Source organism: Phocoena phocoena, chromosome 11, assembly GCF_963924675.1.
Source record: "Phocoena phocoena chromosome 11, mPhoPho1.1, whole genome shotgun sequence".
In the NCBI taxonomy this organism is placed as follows: Eukaryota; Metazoa; Chordata; class Mammalia; order Artiodactyla; family Phocoenidae; genus Phocoena; species Phocoena phocoena.
Window position 1 is genome coordinate 20,360,904 of NC_089229.1, and position 20,548 is coordinate 20,381,451.

Consider the following 20,548-nt stretch of genomic DNA (forward strand, 5'->3'; position numbering starts at 1 on the left):
ACTGCAAATGGGCATGAGAAATCTCTTGGAGATGATGGAAACGTTCTTCAACTGGATTGTGGTGATGGTTTCATAACTATAAATTTACTAAATAGCACTGAATCATATATAAAATTTTAAAGCAAAAAAAAAAAAAAAGAAGAAGAAGAAAAGAAAAACCCATGTGAGAGAGAGAAATGGTCACCTGTATATATTGGACATGTCCTTCACCATTAGTCTCCACAGGTACTTGTACAGATAGGACAGTGAGGTGAAAGCCCATTCTAACAACTCCGTGTCCTGAGTCTCCAGGATTGAAGCGATAGTCAGGAAAAAGTCCTGAAAATGGGGATAGAAGTCCATCTGTAGATCTCGTGCCAACTGTACAACTAAACTGGATGAAAAAAATAAGGAGAGGTAACTGATTCTGACACATGTAGATCAAAAACCAAATACTACAAATCTGTTTCACAAATGATAACCTATCACCTATGATGAAAGGATTAATTAAAGCTACTAAACCAAGTCTCAAGAGAGGTATAAAATTTTTCACGTTTTGGGCTTCCCTGGTGGCGCAGTGGTTGAGAGTCCGCCTGCCGATGCAGGGGACACGGGTTCGTGCCCCGGTCCGGGAAGATCCCACATGCCGCGGAGCAGCTAGGCCCGTGAGCCATGGCCGCTGAGCCTGCGCGTCCGGAGCCTGTGCTCCGCGACGGGAGAGGCCACAACAGTGAGAGGCCCGTGTACCGCAAAAAAAAAAAAAAAAAAAAAAAAAAATTTTTTCACGTTTTAAGAGTTGAGCAAAGAAATCAGGCTAGAGCTTGTACCTTCCATCACAAGTTATATTCAATCATTCCTATAGTGTCAAAGAAAAATCAGGTTCTTGTAAAAGTATAAAAAGCAAAAAAGTATACCCCTAAGATTCTGCTTTACAGTAATGTACTAATATTTTCATCTAACAAAAAAAGGTAAATTCTTGTTTCTAAATTACAAACACCAGATCTAAAGCATATGTAGCTATAAAACAACCTTTCTTAAAATTCAGATAAATGTTGTTGCCTTTCTTTCAACATGCTACTTACTCCAAAAGGGGTTGATAGGCATAACTGTTCTTGACTTGCAGGTGAGTCTTCAAACTCTGAACTATCTCATTTTGATGATAGACTAGCTGATTGAACGACTGGCATTTGTCAATAACTTCTTTGTAAAATTTCCCTGGGTGGGGAAAAAAGAAAAAAAAAGAATAAGTTCTGCTCTTCCATCACACCAATATTTAGCTGTTTTGACCATATATAGTACAAATGATGGGTGAATAAAATAGAAACAAAATAGAAAATACCAAAGTGCTCCGTAAGGTTCAGTTCTCTCCACTTCAGCAGACCCTCAAAAAAGTAGGTTTCAACTTCCTGCCAAGATTAAAGCAGTCAATTAATCAGACAACTCAAAGAAAAACTATAATCAGAGTAAATAAGAATAATGATATATTAATACGTTAAGACAGTGATGATAGTCAAGAGCTGAAAAACTCCTCTTAGTTTTTTTTTAAACAGGGCATTAACTAACACACCTAAAAAAGCAATCAGGTATAAAATATGGACAGAAGGTTTAAAACTAAGTAATAGTGACACTAAAAAAAATTTTTTTTTCTGTTTTTCACAATTTTAGGCCAAGAAAAATGTTGACTCTTGCAGTTCTTTCATTCTGCTTTTGGAAATATGAATTGCTACAACCTGATAGATAAGTAATCTGGCATTTCTATTAACATTAAAAACAGGTATGCCCTTTGATCCAGCATTTCCCTTTTTGGAGATATTTCTTATAAAAGTTGTAAATATACAAGTATAAAGACATTCATTCAGCTTTATTGTAGTGAGGGGGAAACACAAAAAAGCCTAAATATCCAACAAAAGGAAAATGGTTGGTATACATATTATGGTCTGTACATAATAAGGTATATTATGTTGCTATTAAAAAGAATTATATCTATTATTAAATTAGAAGGATATTGATAGTATACTTTCAAAGTGAGAAAAGCAAGTTTCATAGTGAAGTATATGGTAGGAACCAATTTTTCTTTAAAAAAAAAAAAGACCTCTATAAATATTTGTACATATTTATATGAGAGAAAAGTTCTTACTTAGATGACTACCGAATCATCATAACTGGTTACCCTGACTCCAGAGCAACTGGTTGTTCTTTCCTCCACATTAAAGCCAGAGAGATCTAAAATTTACAACTGATCATGTCACACATTCCCCTGCCTTATAATCCTAGAATGACTTCCCATAGCTTCAGGATAAATCCATATTTAGCTTGACATATGAAGCCCTTCATGGGCCTTGATTATCTCTTCAGCTTTATCTCTCACCAGCTACCCGCTTGGCCCATCTGCAGTCACCATCAACATAAACAAACATCCCACAGGCAATTATAAGCATACTGAAATGCTTCGGAGTTACTTGAATGTGACATGCTCTCTTTAGCCTCTGTTCCTTTATAAAGGCTTCTTCCTCAGCCTGAAACAGCCTTTCCTGTTCTCTTTGCCATGCTAAAACCTATACAAACAAGATTCAGGTATCACCTAGTCCACTTCAACTTTTTTGACACCTCACCTTACACCCTCACAGAATCTAGGTTAGGATCACTTCACGGTGAGTTCCCAAAGCATTATGTGCCTACCTAGATAACATCATTAACACACTGAATTCACATACTGGAGACAAGGCATTCAAAGAGATAGTGAGTGGAGTCTGACTAGAGTCAAGTGAAAAACAGTAAAAACTGACATTGAATCCCTAATTTAAAGGCACGTTATACAGGACCTTAAAAGGCTGGCAGAGAAATAATGACTTGATGCAGCGAAAACAAGATTTTTGAGTAGAGGTGTGACTGAGTTACAGCATGGTTAGAACTGGAAAAAATTATGTGGTTTAGCTCCCCCATGTTTATTAATAAAGGAGGAAACTGAGCCCCAGGAAAGTGACTTGCTCAAAACCTCTTTAAAATTGTAGTTTCAAGAATATGGATCTGTAGCAGTGCTCGGAATGCACATGGGAAGGGAGTGGCTGGAATCAGAAGCCACCTGAGAATCAAGTAAATTTTCTAACACCACATCACCCAATAGAACTTTCAGCAATGATGGAAAATGTTCCATGTCCGCACTTGGTCAGTATGGTAGCAACTAGCCACATATGGCTACTGAGCATTAGAATTTTTAATTTACTTTACTTTAAATCTAATTTGTTATGTTTGAGACAGCACAGGTCTAATGCATTTCATGTTCATAAAAGAATGGCTTGAGAAATTCACTTCAAAGAGAATCTAAAAAACCAACTATGAATACTTGAAGATCAGCTCATTTAACATTCTCTTACCTCATCATAGCTTGCAGTTCTATCAATCCGGTGAATAATATCGATATTCACATTTCCCAATCGTTCAGCAAACGTAAGAAACTGCGGGGGAGAAGTATATTTACAACACATCCACATTTTATACTTATCACAATCATATGTGGACAATTTCCTCGTGGAAGTATAAAGTTTAAAGGTTCAATGTGCCTCCTTACGTTCTATCATTAGAAATGTTATGCTTTGCTTTCAATTTCAGAGTTGTATTTTCAATCAATCATAAAATGTATAACTGAGTTTTACAAATAGAAGTAGACATCTCTGACAAATCACAAATGATAACTTTAAAAACAAACTGAAAGACATGCACTGCACTAATGTACGAAGATAATGAAATAGTTCTATGGATATATTTGCAAAATGTCATTTCAAACAAAATTTCCACGCTAGACTGGTGGATTGACCTAGGTAAAAGCTAGCAACGTGGCCTCGCCAGATCTACTGCTAGGTTTCATACCCTGCTGCAAGTACAGGATCTGGCTAAGTCGTGGCAACAACAGTGTTTTTAAACATATACAGACCTACGGCTGTAGAGTAACAAAGAAACCCTCAAGGAGCCAACCGGGAAAGTGGTGTAGTAGCCAGTAGCTGGAATCACTCACCTCCTCCCACCGGCCCGCCCCCCATTCAGTCTTCAAGGATAAAAGAGCAGGAAAGAATTCCTAAGCAGTTAGTTTGTGACACTGAATTTAACTCTGGCCTGAAGAAAAGTCTCAGCCAGGCCAGACGCCACAAAACATGGGCGAAATCTGCAGTTGAAGCTACCTTCCCCATCCCATATTTACTACACCCGGAGAGAGAGAGAGGCTCTTTTGCTAGAGCCTCCGGACAAATGACTTTCGCTCGGCCCAGAGCACTGTAGCCCCGGGATCTCCGCCGAGAACTAGTCCCACGGCCAAGTTTCTTCACTCACCCGGTAAGTGTTCTCGATCTTGTGGGAAACTGGCTTTGGCTTCATGGCTGCAGAGGGGCGGCGGGCCCGCGAGGATCTCGGGAAGGGTTGAAGGGATGCTACTGACTGTAGACAAGGGAAACTGGCTCCCACACTTGCACTCCCACGTACTCAGACTCTTTCACACGTGCGGCTTGAGCCCCTGGACGCCGCCATGTTGGAGACGGGTGGCCGGCTGATCGGGTCACGTGGGCGGAAGAAGCGGAAGGAGCAGGTGCGCCCGCCCCCTGCAGCCGGCTGGAGACTGGGAGGCTCCGGCTCAGTGGGTATGTGGGTGTGGAGTTTTTTGAACTCTCTTCAGTAAAGGTTTATAAGAAAAATGTATTTTTATCATAAAAGAAAACATGCTTGTCATCATTAACAGCCAACAACTACTACCTCTCACTATGTATACTGCACCAGGCAAAGCTCTTTACATTCATAATTTCACAGCAAAGCGCATTGTGAACGTTGCATGACTACAGATGAGGTACATATTTCTAAGTCCCTTTGGCATACGGAGAAAGCAAGGATGTGCAGCCGGTAAGTGGCAGTCTGGCGGAGGTCACTGAGTTCCCATGTCTGATATTCTTTTTTTTTTTTTAACATCTTTATTGGAGTATAATTGCTTTACAATGATGTGTTAGTTTCTGCTTTATAACAAAGTGAATCAATTATACGTATACATATGTTCCCATATCTCTTCCCTCTTGCGTCTTCCTCCCTCCCACCCTCCCTATCCCACCCCTGCAATGTCTGATATTCTTAACCACTATTTTTCCATTTAAAATTGGAAAGGACTTTTAAAGAAAACTCATGGTTTCATGCACAACCAGTTAACGTTTTGGTATTTTCCTACCATTCTTATGTCCTGTTGTTAAACGTAATTATACAAACAGTTGTGTGTGTGTGTGTGTGTGTATGTTTTTTCACTTACTCATTAAACAAATATTTCTTGACAGTCTGCTATGGGCCATGCTCTGTTCTGTGAGCTGAAAAAGAGACTGATAATATTAATAATAATTTTATTTGGAAATGTTTAGTCTGACGTGCTTACATCTTAGATAGCCAAGAAGAGATAGTCAGTAGACAAATTGAATATATTCCTGCCTAGAACTCAGTGTAGAGGTCAGGGCTGGAGGTGTGACTTAAATACACTTTACAGAAAGTGTGAAGTTATTTAAAGCCATGGAACTGGATGAGATGTTTTAGGGAGAGAGTGATGAAAAGGAGGACAAAGAAGAGAAGAGGACCCAAGTTGAACGTTGGAATGCTCCACCATTTAGCAGTGACCGGAAAGGTGACTGGGAAAGAGAGACAGTGAGGTAGAAACAGACTAGTCCTGGCCTGGAAGCAGAGCCAGTGGCCAACTATAGTGAAAACTGAGGAGAGAGAAGTAGCTGCTGAGCCTGACAAGGTGATGGTCACTGATGACCTTGACAAGTATGGTCCGGTGTAGAGGAAAGGAAGCGAAATATGTATGGATTGAGGAGGCAATCAGGTGAAGAAGTAAAGTAGATAAAACACTTTCGTATTGTTATTGGCATTACAACATCAATGTTTTTATGTTGTCACAGGGTTGCTGTAAATATTTTTAATGGATTCATAGCATTTATGGATTTTATTTTTTAATATTAAAATATAGAAGTGCCCAATGTTTGACTGGCTTCCAGTAAGCTAATTGGCTTTTTTTTTTTTTTTTCTTTAGGTGGTTCTTCACCTTGTTGGGTCATAGAGCCTTCAAGGAGTCTAAGAAAGCTGTAGACCTTCTCTTCAGAAAAGTACTAATAAGCTCATTCACACTAAAATGTATAGATGATTTCAAAGAGAAGTCTGAAGTTACCTGAGGGTAAGAGCCCCTACTCTAAGCAATGTTCCCAACCTACTGCTAAAATTACCTCCAGATAATTGTGCCCTTTTGCTTCTCTGTCATTTATTTTCGGTAATGGAGTTAATGGGACAATAAGGAGTAGAGAGAAACATGAAAATCAAAAAACTGACGCAAGTTATATATTGCATTGTTACTCATTATATGATCCGTATAATATTGACAGCTCTGGTTGAACAATTTATCAATACAACATGGTGGTTGAGAGCATAGATGCTAGAACCAGATTGCCTGGGTTTGAATCCTACCTCTGCCGTTTATTACTGGTGTAGTCTTGGGGAAGTTATTTACCCTCTCTGAGCCTCAATTCCTTTTATGTAAAATGGAGCTAATGAAAGCACCTACCTTATAGGGCGTTGTTGTGCAGAGTAAAGAAGCTAATGGATGAAAGGTGCCAGGTACCATAACTGCACAACCTTTGACAAGTTACCTAACCTTTCTGAGACCCAACTTCCTGATCTATTAAAAGGAAGTGATAATAATACCAGTTTTCCAAGGAATTCTATTGGCACACAGAGAATGGTATAAATGTTTGCCGAATGGATAAGTAGTCTACTGTCTGGCTACCTGACAAGTTCCTTAAGGGCAGAAACCATGTACTTTTTCAACTTTGTATCACCAGTGTATCCCGTGAACTTAAGAGTTTAATGAACGTTTGTTGAATTAACAAAGTGTACAGTACTTTGTTTAACCCTGACAAACTCAAGACTAATGTAACTCCGGCACTGGATGCGGGTTGTGCCACAGGATTTTTAAGGGTTCTCCCAAAGCTGTTTCTGAGGTTCTGTGGAATATCCAAAGCAGCCACGAAAAATACCAGTTTACTTATGAATCTTCTTGCCCCCCAGCTTTTGCCCTCCATGCCAAGGCCTTAAATACCCCTTGCAATCCTCTGTTTCTTACCGCAATGGTTCTGCCTGCCCCATCCATTCCAGCTAGTTCACTTAGACACATAATTCTTTCTTTCCTTCCTTCTTAAGCTTGATTGGGAAGTTTTGCTTTTTAATCTTTGTTTCCTTAGTGCACACTCTAATTTAAAGCCCAAGGGACTACAAGAACACATGAGAAGTTTGCCTAGCCTAGACATGGAAGGCTTCTAGCTGGAGGTGACATCTAAGCTGAGATCTGGAAGATGGATAGAAGAAAACCAGGCAAGGGAGGAGCATGGACACAAATGGTGTTATCTAGGTAGAGGGAACAAGGCAAGGAGCAGTATATGCAAGGGTTCAAAGTAGTCAAATACAAATTTTTTTTTTTTTTTTTTTGAGGTATGCGGGCCTCTCACTGTTGTGGCCTCTCCCGTTGCGGAGCACAGGCTCCGGACGCGCAGGCTCAGCGGCCATGGCTCACGGGCCCAGCTGCTCCGCGGCATGTGGGATCTTCCCGGACCGGGGCACGAACCCGTGTCCCCTGCATCGGCAGGCGGACTCTCAACCACTGCGCCACCAGGGAAGCCCAATTTGGTTGTTTTTAGCTCTTAATCCAAAGCCACATCCTCTCAAGTTAGCACTGGGCATTGGTATCACCCTTAGTATCCTTAGGTTAATAAAAAGTAAAACAAAGAACAGGGTGAAACTCAGAGGTAGGGAGAGCCTCAGTTTCCTTAACTGTAAAGTGGGGACAACAGTAATCCAAGGCTCTTGAAAGATTAGTAAGATATTGTACGTGATGTCAGGAAGGGGGCAGTTCTGCATGGTGGGGCTCAAAAGATGCAATATATCAAACGGGAAATGATTCTGACTCAGAACAAGGGACCAAGGAAGTGAGATCTCAAACTGATAGAGGGGAGTGAAGGGAAAAGAAGAAAGTGTGGCCAAGGAAGATATTTTAGTAACTCTTAATTACGGTAGTTAAGAGAAGCTGACCCAAAGATCATTCCCTTCTTGTGTGAACCACGTTCACCATTGTGTATAAATCGGGAGGCAGCAAGAGCATTCAGAAGAACATTTGGATCCCAATTCTAGGATTTTCCATGTATTAGCTGATAATTGGACCAGTGACGTAATCTCTCAGCCTCAGTTTCCTCACCTTTAAGTAGTAACCAAGTCTGCCTTTTTACTTGCTGATTAGTAAGGAGATCCTTTGACATAAAGCAGGTCAAAGTCTCTTGTAACTTATACATGCCTATATGAACAGTCTTTCTTATTTTTATTGTTTCTTTTTCAACCATATGATCGCTTTTTAGCACTGAGACCATTGAGCTTCTATTCTCCTTTCCTGGTTTATGCCTCAGGCATCAGAGACATTGGACCAGAAATTGCAAAGTGGTAGGCTTCACCGGCCCACTGTAACACACAGATATATTTTGCTTACCAAAAATGTTCTTGAAATATTTTAATTTGTAAAAAATCTGGAGATTTCAAGTGAAAATCCAGATTTCTAGCTTCTCTTGAAAAATTAAAAAAATCCACAACCCTGGGCCCACATTTGGAAGAGCAGCAGTCACTCCCTGTAGTCCAAGCCCTGACCCCCTCGCTGGTTTATGTCTGAGGTACCCACCTGGCCCCCTTAGGCATTTCATTTTGCAGCATCTGCTCAAGAAGAAGGCTGTTGTTGTCTTCGGTTTTAAATATGTCTCTTCCAGAGAGCAGATCATTGACACTGCTGCCATTTTTACTATTTAATACAGTGAGTGACTCAGCATTTTACAGGGGAGCTGGTGCAGTTTTTCCGTCGGTGTTAAAATACTTGGAACACCCTTCCCCACCTCCTGAAACATGCATACAGACATGCACACACGCTACTGCCTTCTGTGTTCAGCTTGTTTTCCTTCCCCACTTTCACTCACCGTTGGCATTTCTGTCGTGAACTTTAAGTTCCTTATTTTCTTTTAAGAGATGTCAGAGGATAACCTAAATTAACCTGCTTTTTGAACAATTTAAACACCTACATATGTTTACATACCCACTTTCATGATTTCTACTCTTTATTTTTATCCTTAACTTGACATCTTCTGTAGGAAGGATAAGGGTCTCACAGTTTAGATTTATCTCCCCTTCTCCATTTTCCCACCCTCCCCTCGGTTATATCTTTGCATCCGAATTGGCTTTTGTCCTATTACATCTTAGTTGCTTCTTTGAAGGAGAGGAGAGCTTGGACTCTGCTGCCAAGTGTCCCAGGCTCACACCCTTGTCACTGCTATGTGAACCTCAGTTTACTCACCACCAAGTTAGGGGTAATACTGGTGCCCCTCATGGAGCTGTTCCGAAGAGTCACTAACCTAATACTTTGGTTATCAAAGTGTGGTCCCCAAGCAGCAGCATCGGCACCCAATGGGAACTTGTCAGACATGTGAATTCTCAGGCTTCACCCCAAGCCTGTTGAATCAGAAACTCTGGGGATGGGGCCCAGTAATCTGTACTTTCACAAGCCTTCCAGGTGATTCTACTGCAGGCTCAAGTTTGGGAATCACTGACCTCCTGTATGTTAAAGCACTTAGAACGTTGTCTGGCACATCCCATGTGCTATAGAATGTGTTTACTATTATTACTGTTTAGTCTTTTATAAGTATTTGCTATTATCATTATTTTGTTCTCCTATCCACATTTGCAAGGTAGGTTGTATTATCCTCACTTTAAAGATAAGGGATCTGAAGATCAGAGAACTTCTAAGTGGAGGAAGGACTTGAATTCAGGTCTTCTAATTTCAGTTTGCCTTTTTGCCACCCCACAGCTTAAGAGTGTGAACTAGAAGGGACAGGGACAGGTTTAGAGAAATAAATGCTTGGATGTTATGGTAGACATTTGTTGATTTCTTGACAGTGTTTGTTCTCTCTTCCTCTGGAAGCAGCATCCTTATTTTCCTTTGAGGAATCACTCTTCCCTCATTCTTAGTGTCTGAAGTTCAGACTAGACACCTAGGAGGGCCTGTGTCCTAAGTTGTATTTCTTTGGCCAACTAACCGGTTCAGAGGTAAGCATGTGTCCCAAGCTGGGCCAGGGACCCTATCTGGAAGTTTTGTGAGAGCTATTGGGAAAGAGGTGCTTCTTTTTCTTGAATTTTTGCAAGATGATAGGAGCCTGAAGCTGTTGGTGGCCATTGTGTCACTTCATGGAGAGGTCTGCCTGCGAATGAACTCTGTGCAAAGTAGATGAGAGACAGGGAGGGAAAGAGATTGATTGAGATGAGCTTGTGTGAGCCAATGGATCCATCCACCCAGTCCTTGGACTTTTCAGTCACCTTAGTTCACTAATTCCACTTTTGTATGCTTAAGCCAATTTTACTTGGGTTCTGTCACTTTCATCCAAAATAATACTTATACAGCTGACTTAAAATTTTTGTGTTGGGGCTTTCCTAGTGGCGCAGTGGTTAAGAATCAGCCTGCCAATGAAGGGGATACGGTTTGGGCCCTGGTCCAGGAAGATCCACATGCCACGGAGCAACTGGGCCCGTGCACCACAACTACTGAGCCTGCGCTCTAGAACCCGCGAGCCACAACTACTGAAGCCCGTGTGCCACAACTACCGAAGCCCGCGCGCCTAGAGCCCATGCTCTGCAACAAGAGAAGCCACCTCAATGAGAAGTCCGCTCACCGCAACGAAGAGTAGCCTCTGCTCGCCACAACTAGAGAAAGCCTGCGCACAGCAATGAAGACCCAACGCAACCAAAAGTAAATAAAATTAAAAATAAATAAATTTACAAAAAAATAAAATTTTTGTGTTGCTGATAAAGAAGACTGGAAACTTAAGCCTTCCTCTCAACATAAACATTTATATGGTGAATAAGGGTCAAAAGAATCAAAGACAAAATCTTGATAATAGGAGTCAATGTGATGGATTGGAAAGAATACCAGACCAGGAGTTATAAAACCTGGGTTCTAATCCTAGGAGGTTCACTCAGCTGTGTGACTTTGTAAAATTAACCCTAAACCGAAGGAAGTAATGTACACATATATGCTTTGAATATTGCATTATGTGAAGTCAAGTAGTTATGAATTGCTCCCAGAACTTCTTATGTATTTACAATGGTATGTTTTCAGTATCAGTTGGGGAGGCCGAGAAGGGGACGCTTCTCAGTTTCTTATATATCACTCTTTGATCTGGGTGATAGAATCCCTTTAAAGATACACTTAAAAATACATCTTAAGGGCTTCTCTCGTGGTGCAGTGGTTAAGAATCCACCTGCCAATGCAGGGGACATGGGTTCGAGCCCTGGTCCGGAAATATCCCACATGCCATGGAGCAACTAAGCCCGTGCACCACAACTACTGAGCCTGCGCTCTAGAACCTGTGAGCCACAGCTGCTGAGCCCGTGTGCCACAACTACTGAAGTCCATGCACCTACGGCTTGTGCTCTGCAACAAGAGAAGCCACCGCAATGAGAAGTCCGCGCACTGCAACGAAGAGTAGCCCCCCACTGGCCGCAACTAAAGAAAGCCTGCATGCAGCAATGAAGACCCAACGCAGCCAAAAATAAAAATAAAACAAAATAAATAAATTTATTAAAAAAAATACATCTTAAGAGAATGGAAAGAAGCCACAGACTGGGAAAGATACTTGCAAAACACATATCTGATAAAAGATGTGTATCCAAAACGTGCAAAGAACTCTTAAAATTCAATAATAAAAAGAACTCAAATTAAAAAGGGCAAAAGATCTGAACAGACACCTCACCAAAGAGGATATACAGATGGCAAATGAGCATATGAAAGATGCTCAACATTGTATGTCATTAGAGAGTTGCAAATTGAAAAACATTAAGATAACGCTACATACATGTTAGAATGACTAAGCTCTAAAATACTGGCAACACTAAATGCTGGAGAGGATGTGGAACAACAGGAACTCTCATTCATGGCTGGTGGGAATGCAAAATGGTACAGCCACTTTGGAAGACAGTTACCTATTTCTCATAAAGCGAAACATTGGCTTATCATATGAGCCACCTGTCACTCTCCTAGGTATTTATCTAAATGAATTGAAAACTTATGTCCACACAAAAACCTACACATGGATGTTTATAACAGCTTTACTCATAATTGCCAAAACTTGGAAGCAACCAGGATGTCCTTCAATAGGTGAATGGATAAACTATGGTCCATCCATACAATAAAATATTATTCATTGATAACATGAAATTAATCTGAAAAAGAATGGATGTATGTATAACTGAACCACTTTGCTGTACACCTGAAACTAACACAATGTTGTAAATCAACTATACCCCAATATAAAATAAAAATTAAATTAAAAAAAGTGAAATGAGCTATCAAGTTTCAGAAAAACATAGAAGAAGCTTAAATGCATATCACTAAGTGAAAGAAGCCCATCTGAAAAAGCTACATACTGTAGACTCCAACTTTATGACATTTTGGAAAAGGCAAAACTATGGAGACAACAAAAAGATCAGTGGTTGCCAGGGGCTGGGAGGAGGGGACAAACAGGTGAAGCACAGGGGGTTTTTAGGGCAGTGAAACTATTCTGTGTGATAGTTTGTGTAATGGTGGATACATGATTTTATGCATTTGTCAGTACTTATAAAACAGGGGCTTCTCTGGTGGCGCAGTGGTTGAGAGTCTGCCTGCCGATGCAGGGGACACGGGTTCGTGCCCCGGTCCGGGAGGATCCCACATGCTGCGGGGCGGCTGGGCACGTGGGCCATGGCCGCTGGGCTTGCACGTCTGGAGCCTGTGCTCTGCAACGGGAGAGGCCGCAACAGTGAGAGGCCCACGTACCGCAAAAAAAAAAAAAAAAAGAAAAGAAAACAGTACAAAAGAGTAAACCCTAATTTAAACACAGACTTTAGTTAGTAATAATGTATCAACATTGGTCCATCCATTGTAACAAGTATACCACAGTAATGCAAGATAATAATGGGGGAAATTGTATGGGAAGGGGAAGGGGGTATACAGGAATTCACTATACTTTCTGTTCAATTCTTCTGTAAACTTAAAACTGCTCCAAAAATAAAGCCTATTAATTTTTTAAAATTACATCTCCTCCTAACTCCTTCTCCTTGTAAACCCAAAAGTTCTTTGGAGAAGATCATGGCTACTTGAGATGGGATCTAGAAAGACAACACCCTGCTCTTGAATCCTGGGAGCTCCAAGAGGAAGTAGGACCAGAACCTCATTAACACTAGAAACCAAGAAAATTTGGATCTGTGTGATTCAGAGTGAATCACAAAGAGAAGTGAGTGACTCAGAACACCAGCTAGGAAAAAAAAAAAGATGTATTTACATACTCAATGAATTTTTATTGAGTGCCTACTGTGTGTCAGGCAATGAATTTTTATTGAGTGCCTACTGTGTGCCTACTGTGTGTCAGGCCTACTGTGTGTCAGGCATCTAAAGGCTTAAGAGACAACAGTAAACAAATGAATTCCCTGCCTTCATGGGACTCATATTCCAGTGTGGGGAAACAAAAAATAAATATGTAAATCTCTAGTAGACCATCAGATGGCAATAAGTGCTATGGAGATAAATACAGCAGGTAGATAGAGAGTGTGACAGAAGCTTAATTATTCCACAGAATTCATTCCCCTTTTCATTTTTTAGAAAAAGAACCCCTATCTCAACCGCTTATACAAGTCAACATCAAAAAAATCACACACACACACACACACACACACACACACACACACACACAGCGGAATACTACTCAGCCATAAAAAAGAATGAAATTTTGCCATCTGCAGCAATATGGTTGGACTTGGAGAGCATTATGCTAAGTGAAATAAGTCAGACACAGAAAGACAAATAATGTATCATATCACTTAATAAAAAATGCAACAAACTAGCAAATATAACAAAAAAGAAGCAGAATCACAAATATAGAGAACAGACTAGTGGTTACCAGTGAGGAGAGGCAGGGAGAGGTAACATTGGAGGGGGAGTGGTAGGTACAAACAATTGGGTGTAATATAGATTACAAGGATGTATTGTACAACACAGGGAATATAGCCAATATTTTGTAATAACTGTAAATGGAGCGTAACCTTTAAAAATTGTGTAAAATTTTTTTTAAAAAGAACCCCTATCTCAACTTTTAGCTGGTAACATGACCATGCATTAGAGACTACATTTCGCCCCCACCCTCCATTTTGCACCTGGATATAGTGTTGTGACCAAGTTCAGGCCAAGGGGATATGAGTGAAAATGTTTTGTGTAACTTTCAGTCAGGTCATTAGCTGAAGGATAAAGCCACTTGCTTTGTACCCTTTCGTTCTCCTTCCAACTGGCTAAGAGATGGCATTGACTGGAGCATCCTTGGAAGCCAAGTGTGGAAGATGACAGAGCCCCCAGCTTTGGACTGCTCAATTCTTGACAGTTACACAAGAGGGAAATAAACGTTTATCTAGTATAAGCCACCTTGGGTTTGGATTTCTTTATTATTGCAGCTTAGCTGGTACTTAATTCAGGGAGCACCAGAGCAAAGTGAGAAGGGTTTGCTATGTTATATAAGGTAAACAGGGAAGCAGAAACGTGAAGGAAGGGAGGGAAGGACCTCTGGAGATGAAGATAATTCCAGGCAGAAGAACAGCAAGTGCAAAGGTCCTGAGGCAGGATTGAGCTTCAGTCTGGTCCAGGAATAGCCAGGAACCCAGCATATCAGGAACACAGCAAGTAGGAGGGGAAGTCAGAGGCTTGGGGAGCAGATCACATAAGGCTTAATAGACCATGGTAGGAAATTGCTGAAACAGCCTCTTAGAAAGAGCTGCTGTGGTCCCAAGGCAAGGACAGTGGAGGAAGGTCCATGGAAGAGGACATCACCAGATGCCTTGTGGGACCAGAGAAAGGAAGATTGCGATCCTCTTCTTGGTCATCTGTAAGATGATTTTTGCTTATATTCATGGGAAATTCTAGAGACGAAGACATTGTCATTTCAACATATACTCTTGGATGTATTGTCTTAAGCAAATACTGTATTTGTAATAAAATAGTCTGGGCAGATGTGTTTTCCAGAATTTCAGTGGGGATTTAACCTAAGTTATGAGTAATCCTCCACCGAGAACGACCACATCCCAATGCCCAGGAACATCTCTGTCACAAGAGCTATGCAATCACAACATTATAAGCATTCCCCATTTTACAGACTAGGGAAACCCAGAGAAATCAATTGACTCACTTGAGATGGCACAGTAAATTAACAGCAGCATTGGGAACTAGAGTCCAGGTGTCCTGACCACCAATTTAATACCCTTTCCGTTACAATGAACTTTACTTCAGGCTAGGTATAAAAGGTGATGGTGAATATTAAGTCACAAAACAATCCCTAAGGACATCTGCACCGGGTTTGGTTGGGGTATCCATTATTTGTCAGCAGCAGGTTTTTTTCCCTAATGATTCTTTGCGCAAAGCAGTGTGGGATGAAAAACTGCATTGATTGCACACAGTCAGATAATCTAGATGGAGGTAATTAGTGTTAATAAGGCCTTTTATTTATAAAGGACTTGGAGGTTTCTAAACAATTTAGCACCCGTCAACTCCTCTGATCCTTATGGCATCCCTGCAAGGTAAGCAGAGTAGATATAATTTCCGTCACATTATAGATAAAGTAATCCCAGGGGCAAGAAGGGACTCCGCTGAGGTCACGCACCTTTGATTGATGGTGCCAGACTTTCTTACTCCAGGTTCAAAAGACTTGTTGCCACACATGTCTGCCCAGATGATTAATAGCTGACACTTTATAGCTCTTACTATGTACCAGATACTGTTCTAGGTGCTTTGCATATTATGACTCATTTACTCTTTCTACAAGGTAAATTCTGTTATTATCCCCATTTACTGATGGGAAAACTGAGACTGCGTTACCCAAAGTCACATAGTTTCATAAAGCAGTCAGAGCTGGAACCCAAATATCCATAGACTGTATCCAGAACCTGTGCTTTTGGCCACTGCACTATGCTACCTCTCTAGTTAAGACTTGCGAGCAATTTTACGATTCATGGGCACACATCAAGAGTCTTTGAGATCAAGTTCAGATGCCTTATAGTTCTAATGACTATCCTGAGACCTTCCTTGATGGCCACTTGATATTATCTACTTACATGATAGAGAGATGTGATCAAGATTTGATTTTTAGACATTCATCTGGTGGGGTGGAAGAAAATTGTGCATAACAATAGTTACTTTGGCATGAATGTTGAAAAGTTTTTACAGGTAATAGTGAACAGCCTACTGTTCTGCAGAAGAATCAATGCTGAGAAGTCATTGCTTCACTCTCTTTTTCTTTAATTCATTAGTAATATGGAGGAGTACAGAAGACATGCGTAGTTTCCATATATTCTTTTGGTAGCACTACTTTTATTTTCTTTTAGGGAATCCCCTCTTTATTTATTCTCAGTGCATGTGGTTTTAATTCCAACCCATCTCCTGTCTCCAGGGTTGGATGCATGATCCAGACCCAGGCCCAGTGTATCTCCCTGAAAAAACAAAGTGATTGGTTTGGGGATAGGTCTGTGATCCTAGTCAGTCCAGTGAATGTTGTCACTAGGACTTTTTTTTTTATGTGGTACGGGGGCCTCTCACTGTTGTGGCCTCTCCCGTTGCGGAGCACAGTCTCCGGACGCGCAGGCTTAGCGGCCATGGCTCACGGGCCCAGCCACTCCGCGGCATGTGGGATCTTTCCGGACCGGGACACGGGTCAGACTCTCAACCACTGTGCCACCTGGGAAGCCCCTCCCTAGGACTTTTACTTGAACTGTTGGGAAACAGAAACCCTCTTTCTATTTAATGGTTAAATACAATAGAGCGTAAACTGGAGGCTACTGGTGGCTATCTTGACCTGTGAGGGAATATTTGCATTAGAATGAAGCTAAGACAGATAAAAATAGAATGAAGAGATAGAATCAGGTTCCTAATGACAAATTTGGAGCATCTAAATCTAGCTGTGTCTACCCTTGGACTTTTCAATAATATGAACCAATACATTCCCTTGTGTGTTTAAGCAAATCTGAGTCAGATTTCTGTTGCTTGCAACCTAGATTAATTTTCCTGATTGCTTAATTAATTGTTCGATTAATACAGGCATAATTCATATGCCAGACTTTCTGCTTTGCCTGAAAGTGAACTGTTTCAGTTATCGCCACAATAAAGCTGCATAAAAAACAACCACAGTGACATGCAACAAGTCTGTGGCTGGGTGGTTCTGATGTTCTGGGTTTGTCTTGGTTGATCTTGGCTGGGCTTGCTGGCATCTGTGGTTTGCTGACCAAGTGGTTGGGGGCTGGCTAATCTCGCGTGGCCTTGGCTTGGATTACTTGGCTACATAGCTCTGCTTTGTGTGATCTCTCATCATCCAGCAAGCTAGCCTGAGCTTTCCTCATGGACAGGTAGAGGCCTGAGACAGCCTGGAAGAGTGCAAGACCTAGGCTCAGGACGGTCACACACCACTTTGACCTTATTCTATTTGGCAAAGCAAGTTACAAGAATAGTCCATATTCAGTGGGTGGGGAAATGGTCTCCATCTCTTGATGGGAAGAGCTGCAAGTTCTCATTGCAAAGGGCATAACTAAAGGGAGGAGTGGAGAATTAGAACCATTTTTGTAATCAGTCCATCACACTCCTCCTTGTTACATTTATAAAACAGTGGTGGTAAAGAGATAAAATAAGCAAATGGATACTGGAAATTACCAGTTGCTTACCAAAGGTAGCACGTTCCTTCAGTGCAGGATATGATGCTTACCTGTCCTTATTCCACCCATTTGACATGTGTGATTTTTCTTTAAGTTGGAAAGAGTTATAGAAACTCTGTTCCAAAAAGAGACTTTGAAGGTCATCTGGCCCAACCGCCACATTTTTTAGACGAAGAGACCAGACCCCAAAGTTGGGGAACTTTCCCAGGGCCATGCAGAGGTGGATCTGGACCCTTACCTGGTGACAGCAGGCTTTCCATCATCTTGTGCTGTTCCCTTCCCATGCCAAGGCAGTACATGCTTGAACTTTGGAGTCAGTCAGCCTGGGTTCTAGTCCAGGCCTTATCACTTATGAGCTATGAGACTTTGGACAAATTATTTAGCCCCTCTCTGGATGATGACAGTAGCACTTATCACATAGGGTTGTTGTGAGGGTTCAATGAGAGAAGGTAAATAAAGCACATAGTAAGTGTTCAATAAATTTTGCCTGTCATTGTTTCTTAAAACACTTCATTTTTCTGTTTGGCTTACTCCTGTCTACGTTTAGTCTGGGTTTAGGAGTTTAGGGGAACTGAACGTATCACAACTCCTAATACTTAGATATCAGGGAGTAAATTAATCTTTTAAAATTATACTAGATTACAATTCCACATTTTCTTATAAGAAGAGATGCTTGTAGCCTAGTTCATCTGCTTATTTACTAACAAACATTTCCTGAGGGTGTACTCAGAGTCAGGCATTGTATTCGTTTGCTATTGCTGCAACATATTACCACGGATGTAGTGCCTTAAAGCAGTATGGTAAAGCAATTCAGTCCTGGAGGTCACAAGGACCTCCAGGCTGCATTCTTTCTGGAGGCTCTAGGGACAATCTGTTACCTTGCCTTTTCCAGTTTCTTGAGGCTCCCAGCATTCCTTGGCTTGTGGCCCGCACCACTCCACCCTATGCTTCTATCATCACATCTCCTTCTGTCCCTCTGCTTCCATTGTCTCATTGCCTTCTCTGAACCTCCTGCCTCCCCTTCAGACCTCTCCATGTGGCTTGTGCTTCCATACAGCGTGGTAGCCTGGAGTAGACAGAGTTCTTACATGGCGGCTCCGAGCTCCTAGACAAGTGTTCTCAGCAAGCAAGACAGAATCTTCAAGGCCATTTATGAACTAACCTTAGAAGTCACATAGCTTCATTTCGCCATGCTCCTTTGGTCGAAGCAGTCAGAAGCTTACCTAGACTCAAGGGAAGGGATCCCATGCCTTGGTGGAAAGAATTTCAAAGACTTTGTAGTTACATTCTTAAAAATGGACTGGACTTCCCAAACATGAGTTTTTTTCGGTAGCCACTGCGTTTCACCTGCCTTGGACTGTGGAGGCCTCTGAAGTTGGCAATGGTTTCCTGCACACTTCTGAGTCAGACGGCAGCAGATTACTGGCTCAGAGGCAATGAAGCTGAAATCTTGTGGGGGTCCCCCTGAATTTTGCTTCTCAGGTCTTTCTACCAGTTCTGTGAGCACCTAATTTCCTGTATTAAATACTCTTCTACTTGAAATACCTAGAGTGATATCTGTTTTCCCTGTAGGAATCTGACTGATACACACTTCAAAGGCTTCTCTCTTAACTGCTGTCTCTCACATTATTAACCTTCACCGCTTTTCTTATGCTCCCAGCCTGCTCCCCAACAGCCCACCCACATGCCCCTAGGAAGACGACTCTACTTCTTATTACTCAGAAAAAAGAATACGTTGGGTATGACCTCCCTCAGCTATCCTCTCTACCCAACTGGAGCTATTGCTACCCTCTTTGTTTCCTTCTGCTCCATCTTAAAAGAATTCTTCTGTACTTCTAGAAAAAAAAAAGAAGATAAGACTTTTTTATGTGGTACATGACACCTTTTATTTACCTTTTCAACCTAATTTTCTGCCACTTCCTCATATGTTCCTGTACTAATTACAGTAAACTAACTTCCTTGATAAATAAAAAAGGTGGAAATGTTGCTGTAACAAAAAACCCAAAAATCTATGGTGGCTCAAACACAATCAAAGTTTATTTCTTGCTCAAAGAACAGTGCTGGACAGGTGAATAATCAATGGGGCAAGCCCTCCTCTTTTTAGGGACCCAGATTGATGGAGACCAAACCGTTTTCAACATGTGCTTTCCAAGCTCACCTTTCCAGACATCCAGGAGGGGAAAAGCATATGGGGGATATACATAGAGGGTTTTTATGGGGCAGGCCTAGAAATGTCTTTTCTGCTCCCATTCCATTAGCTAGAATTCAGTCACATGGCTACATCTAACTGCAAAGGAGGTTGGGAAATGTAGTCTAGCTATGTGCCCAGGAGGAAGGAAAAAAATGGGTTTTGGTGAATATCAGTCTGTGCCAATGTGCCTTAAACCTTGGAAAACTTAATTATTCAGCCGTTTAGCTTTGTCACTTCTAAATTAAGGATAATAATAGCACCTCCTTAGGGCTGTTATAAAGATTAAGTGTACTGTACTATAAACCAACCTTAGAACATGGCCTGGCACATAATCAGTATCCATCCATAACCATCAAAGTTATCTGTTGTTATTATCATTACATCATCATCATCATCCTTAGAGACTCAGCTTAAGTATTACTTCCTATGTAAAGCCTCGGTTCTCCCTTTCCCCTCCTGCCCATTTCTCTCCCAGAGTTATATCGTATTATAACTGTTGTATGATTGGTCCCTCCTCTACATGCTACTTGAGGGCAAGGAGTGGGTTTAATTATTTTTGTATCTCAAGTACCTAGC

The 20,548-nt window shown here is 41.3% G+C and overlaps 1 protein-coding gene across 1 annotated transcript in view; it reads right to left on the reverse strand.

The window, feature by feature from the left end:
• UTP20 (UTP20 small subunit processome component) overlaps window positions 1–4,347 on the reverse strand; it is a 94,203-nt gene extending 89,856 nt beyond the window's left edge. The window contains 5 exon segments of the mRNA XM_065888442.1: window positions 185–373; window positions 1,062–1,194; window positions 1,319–1,385; window positions 3,354–3,434; window positions 4,303–4,347. Of these exon segments, the coding sequence (XP_065744514.1) occupies window positions 185–373; window positions 1,062–1,194; window positions 1,319–1,385; window positions 3,354–3,434; window positions 4,303–4,347 (515 nt within the window).
• Between the last annotated feature and the right edge of the window lie 16,201 nt (window positions 4,348–20,548).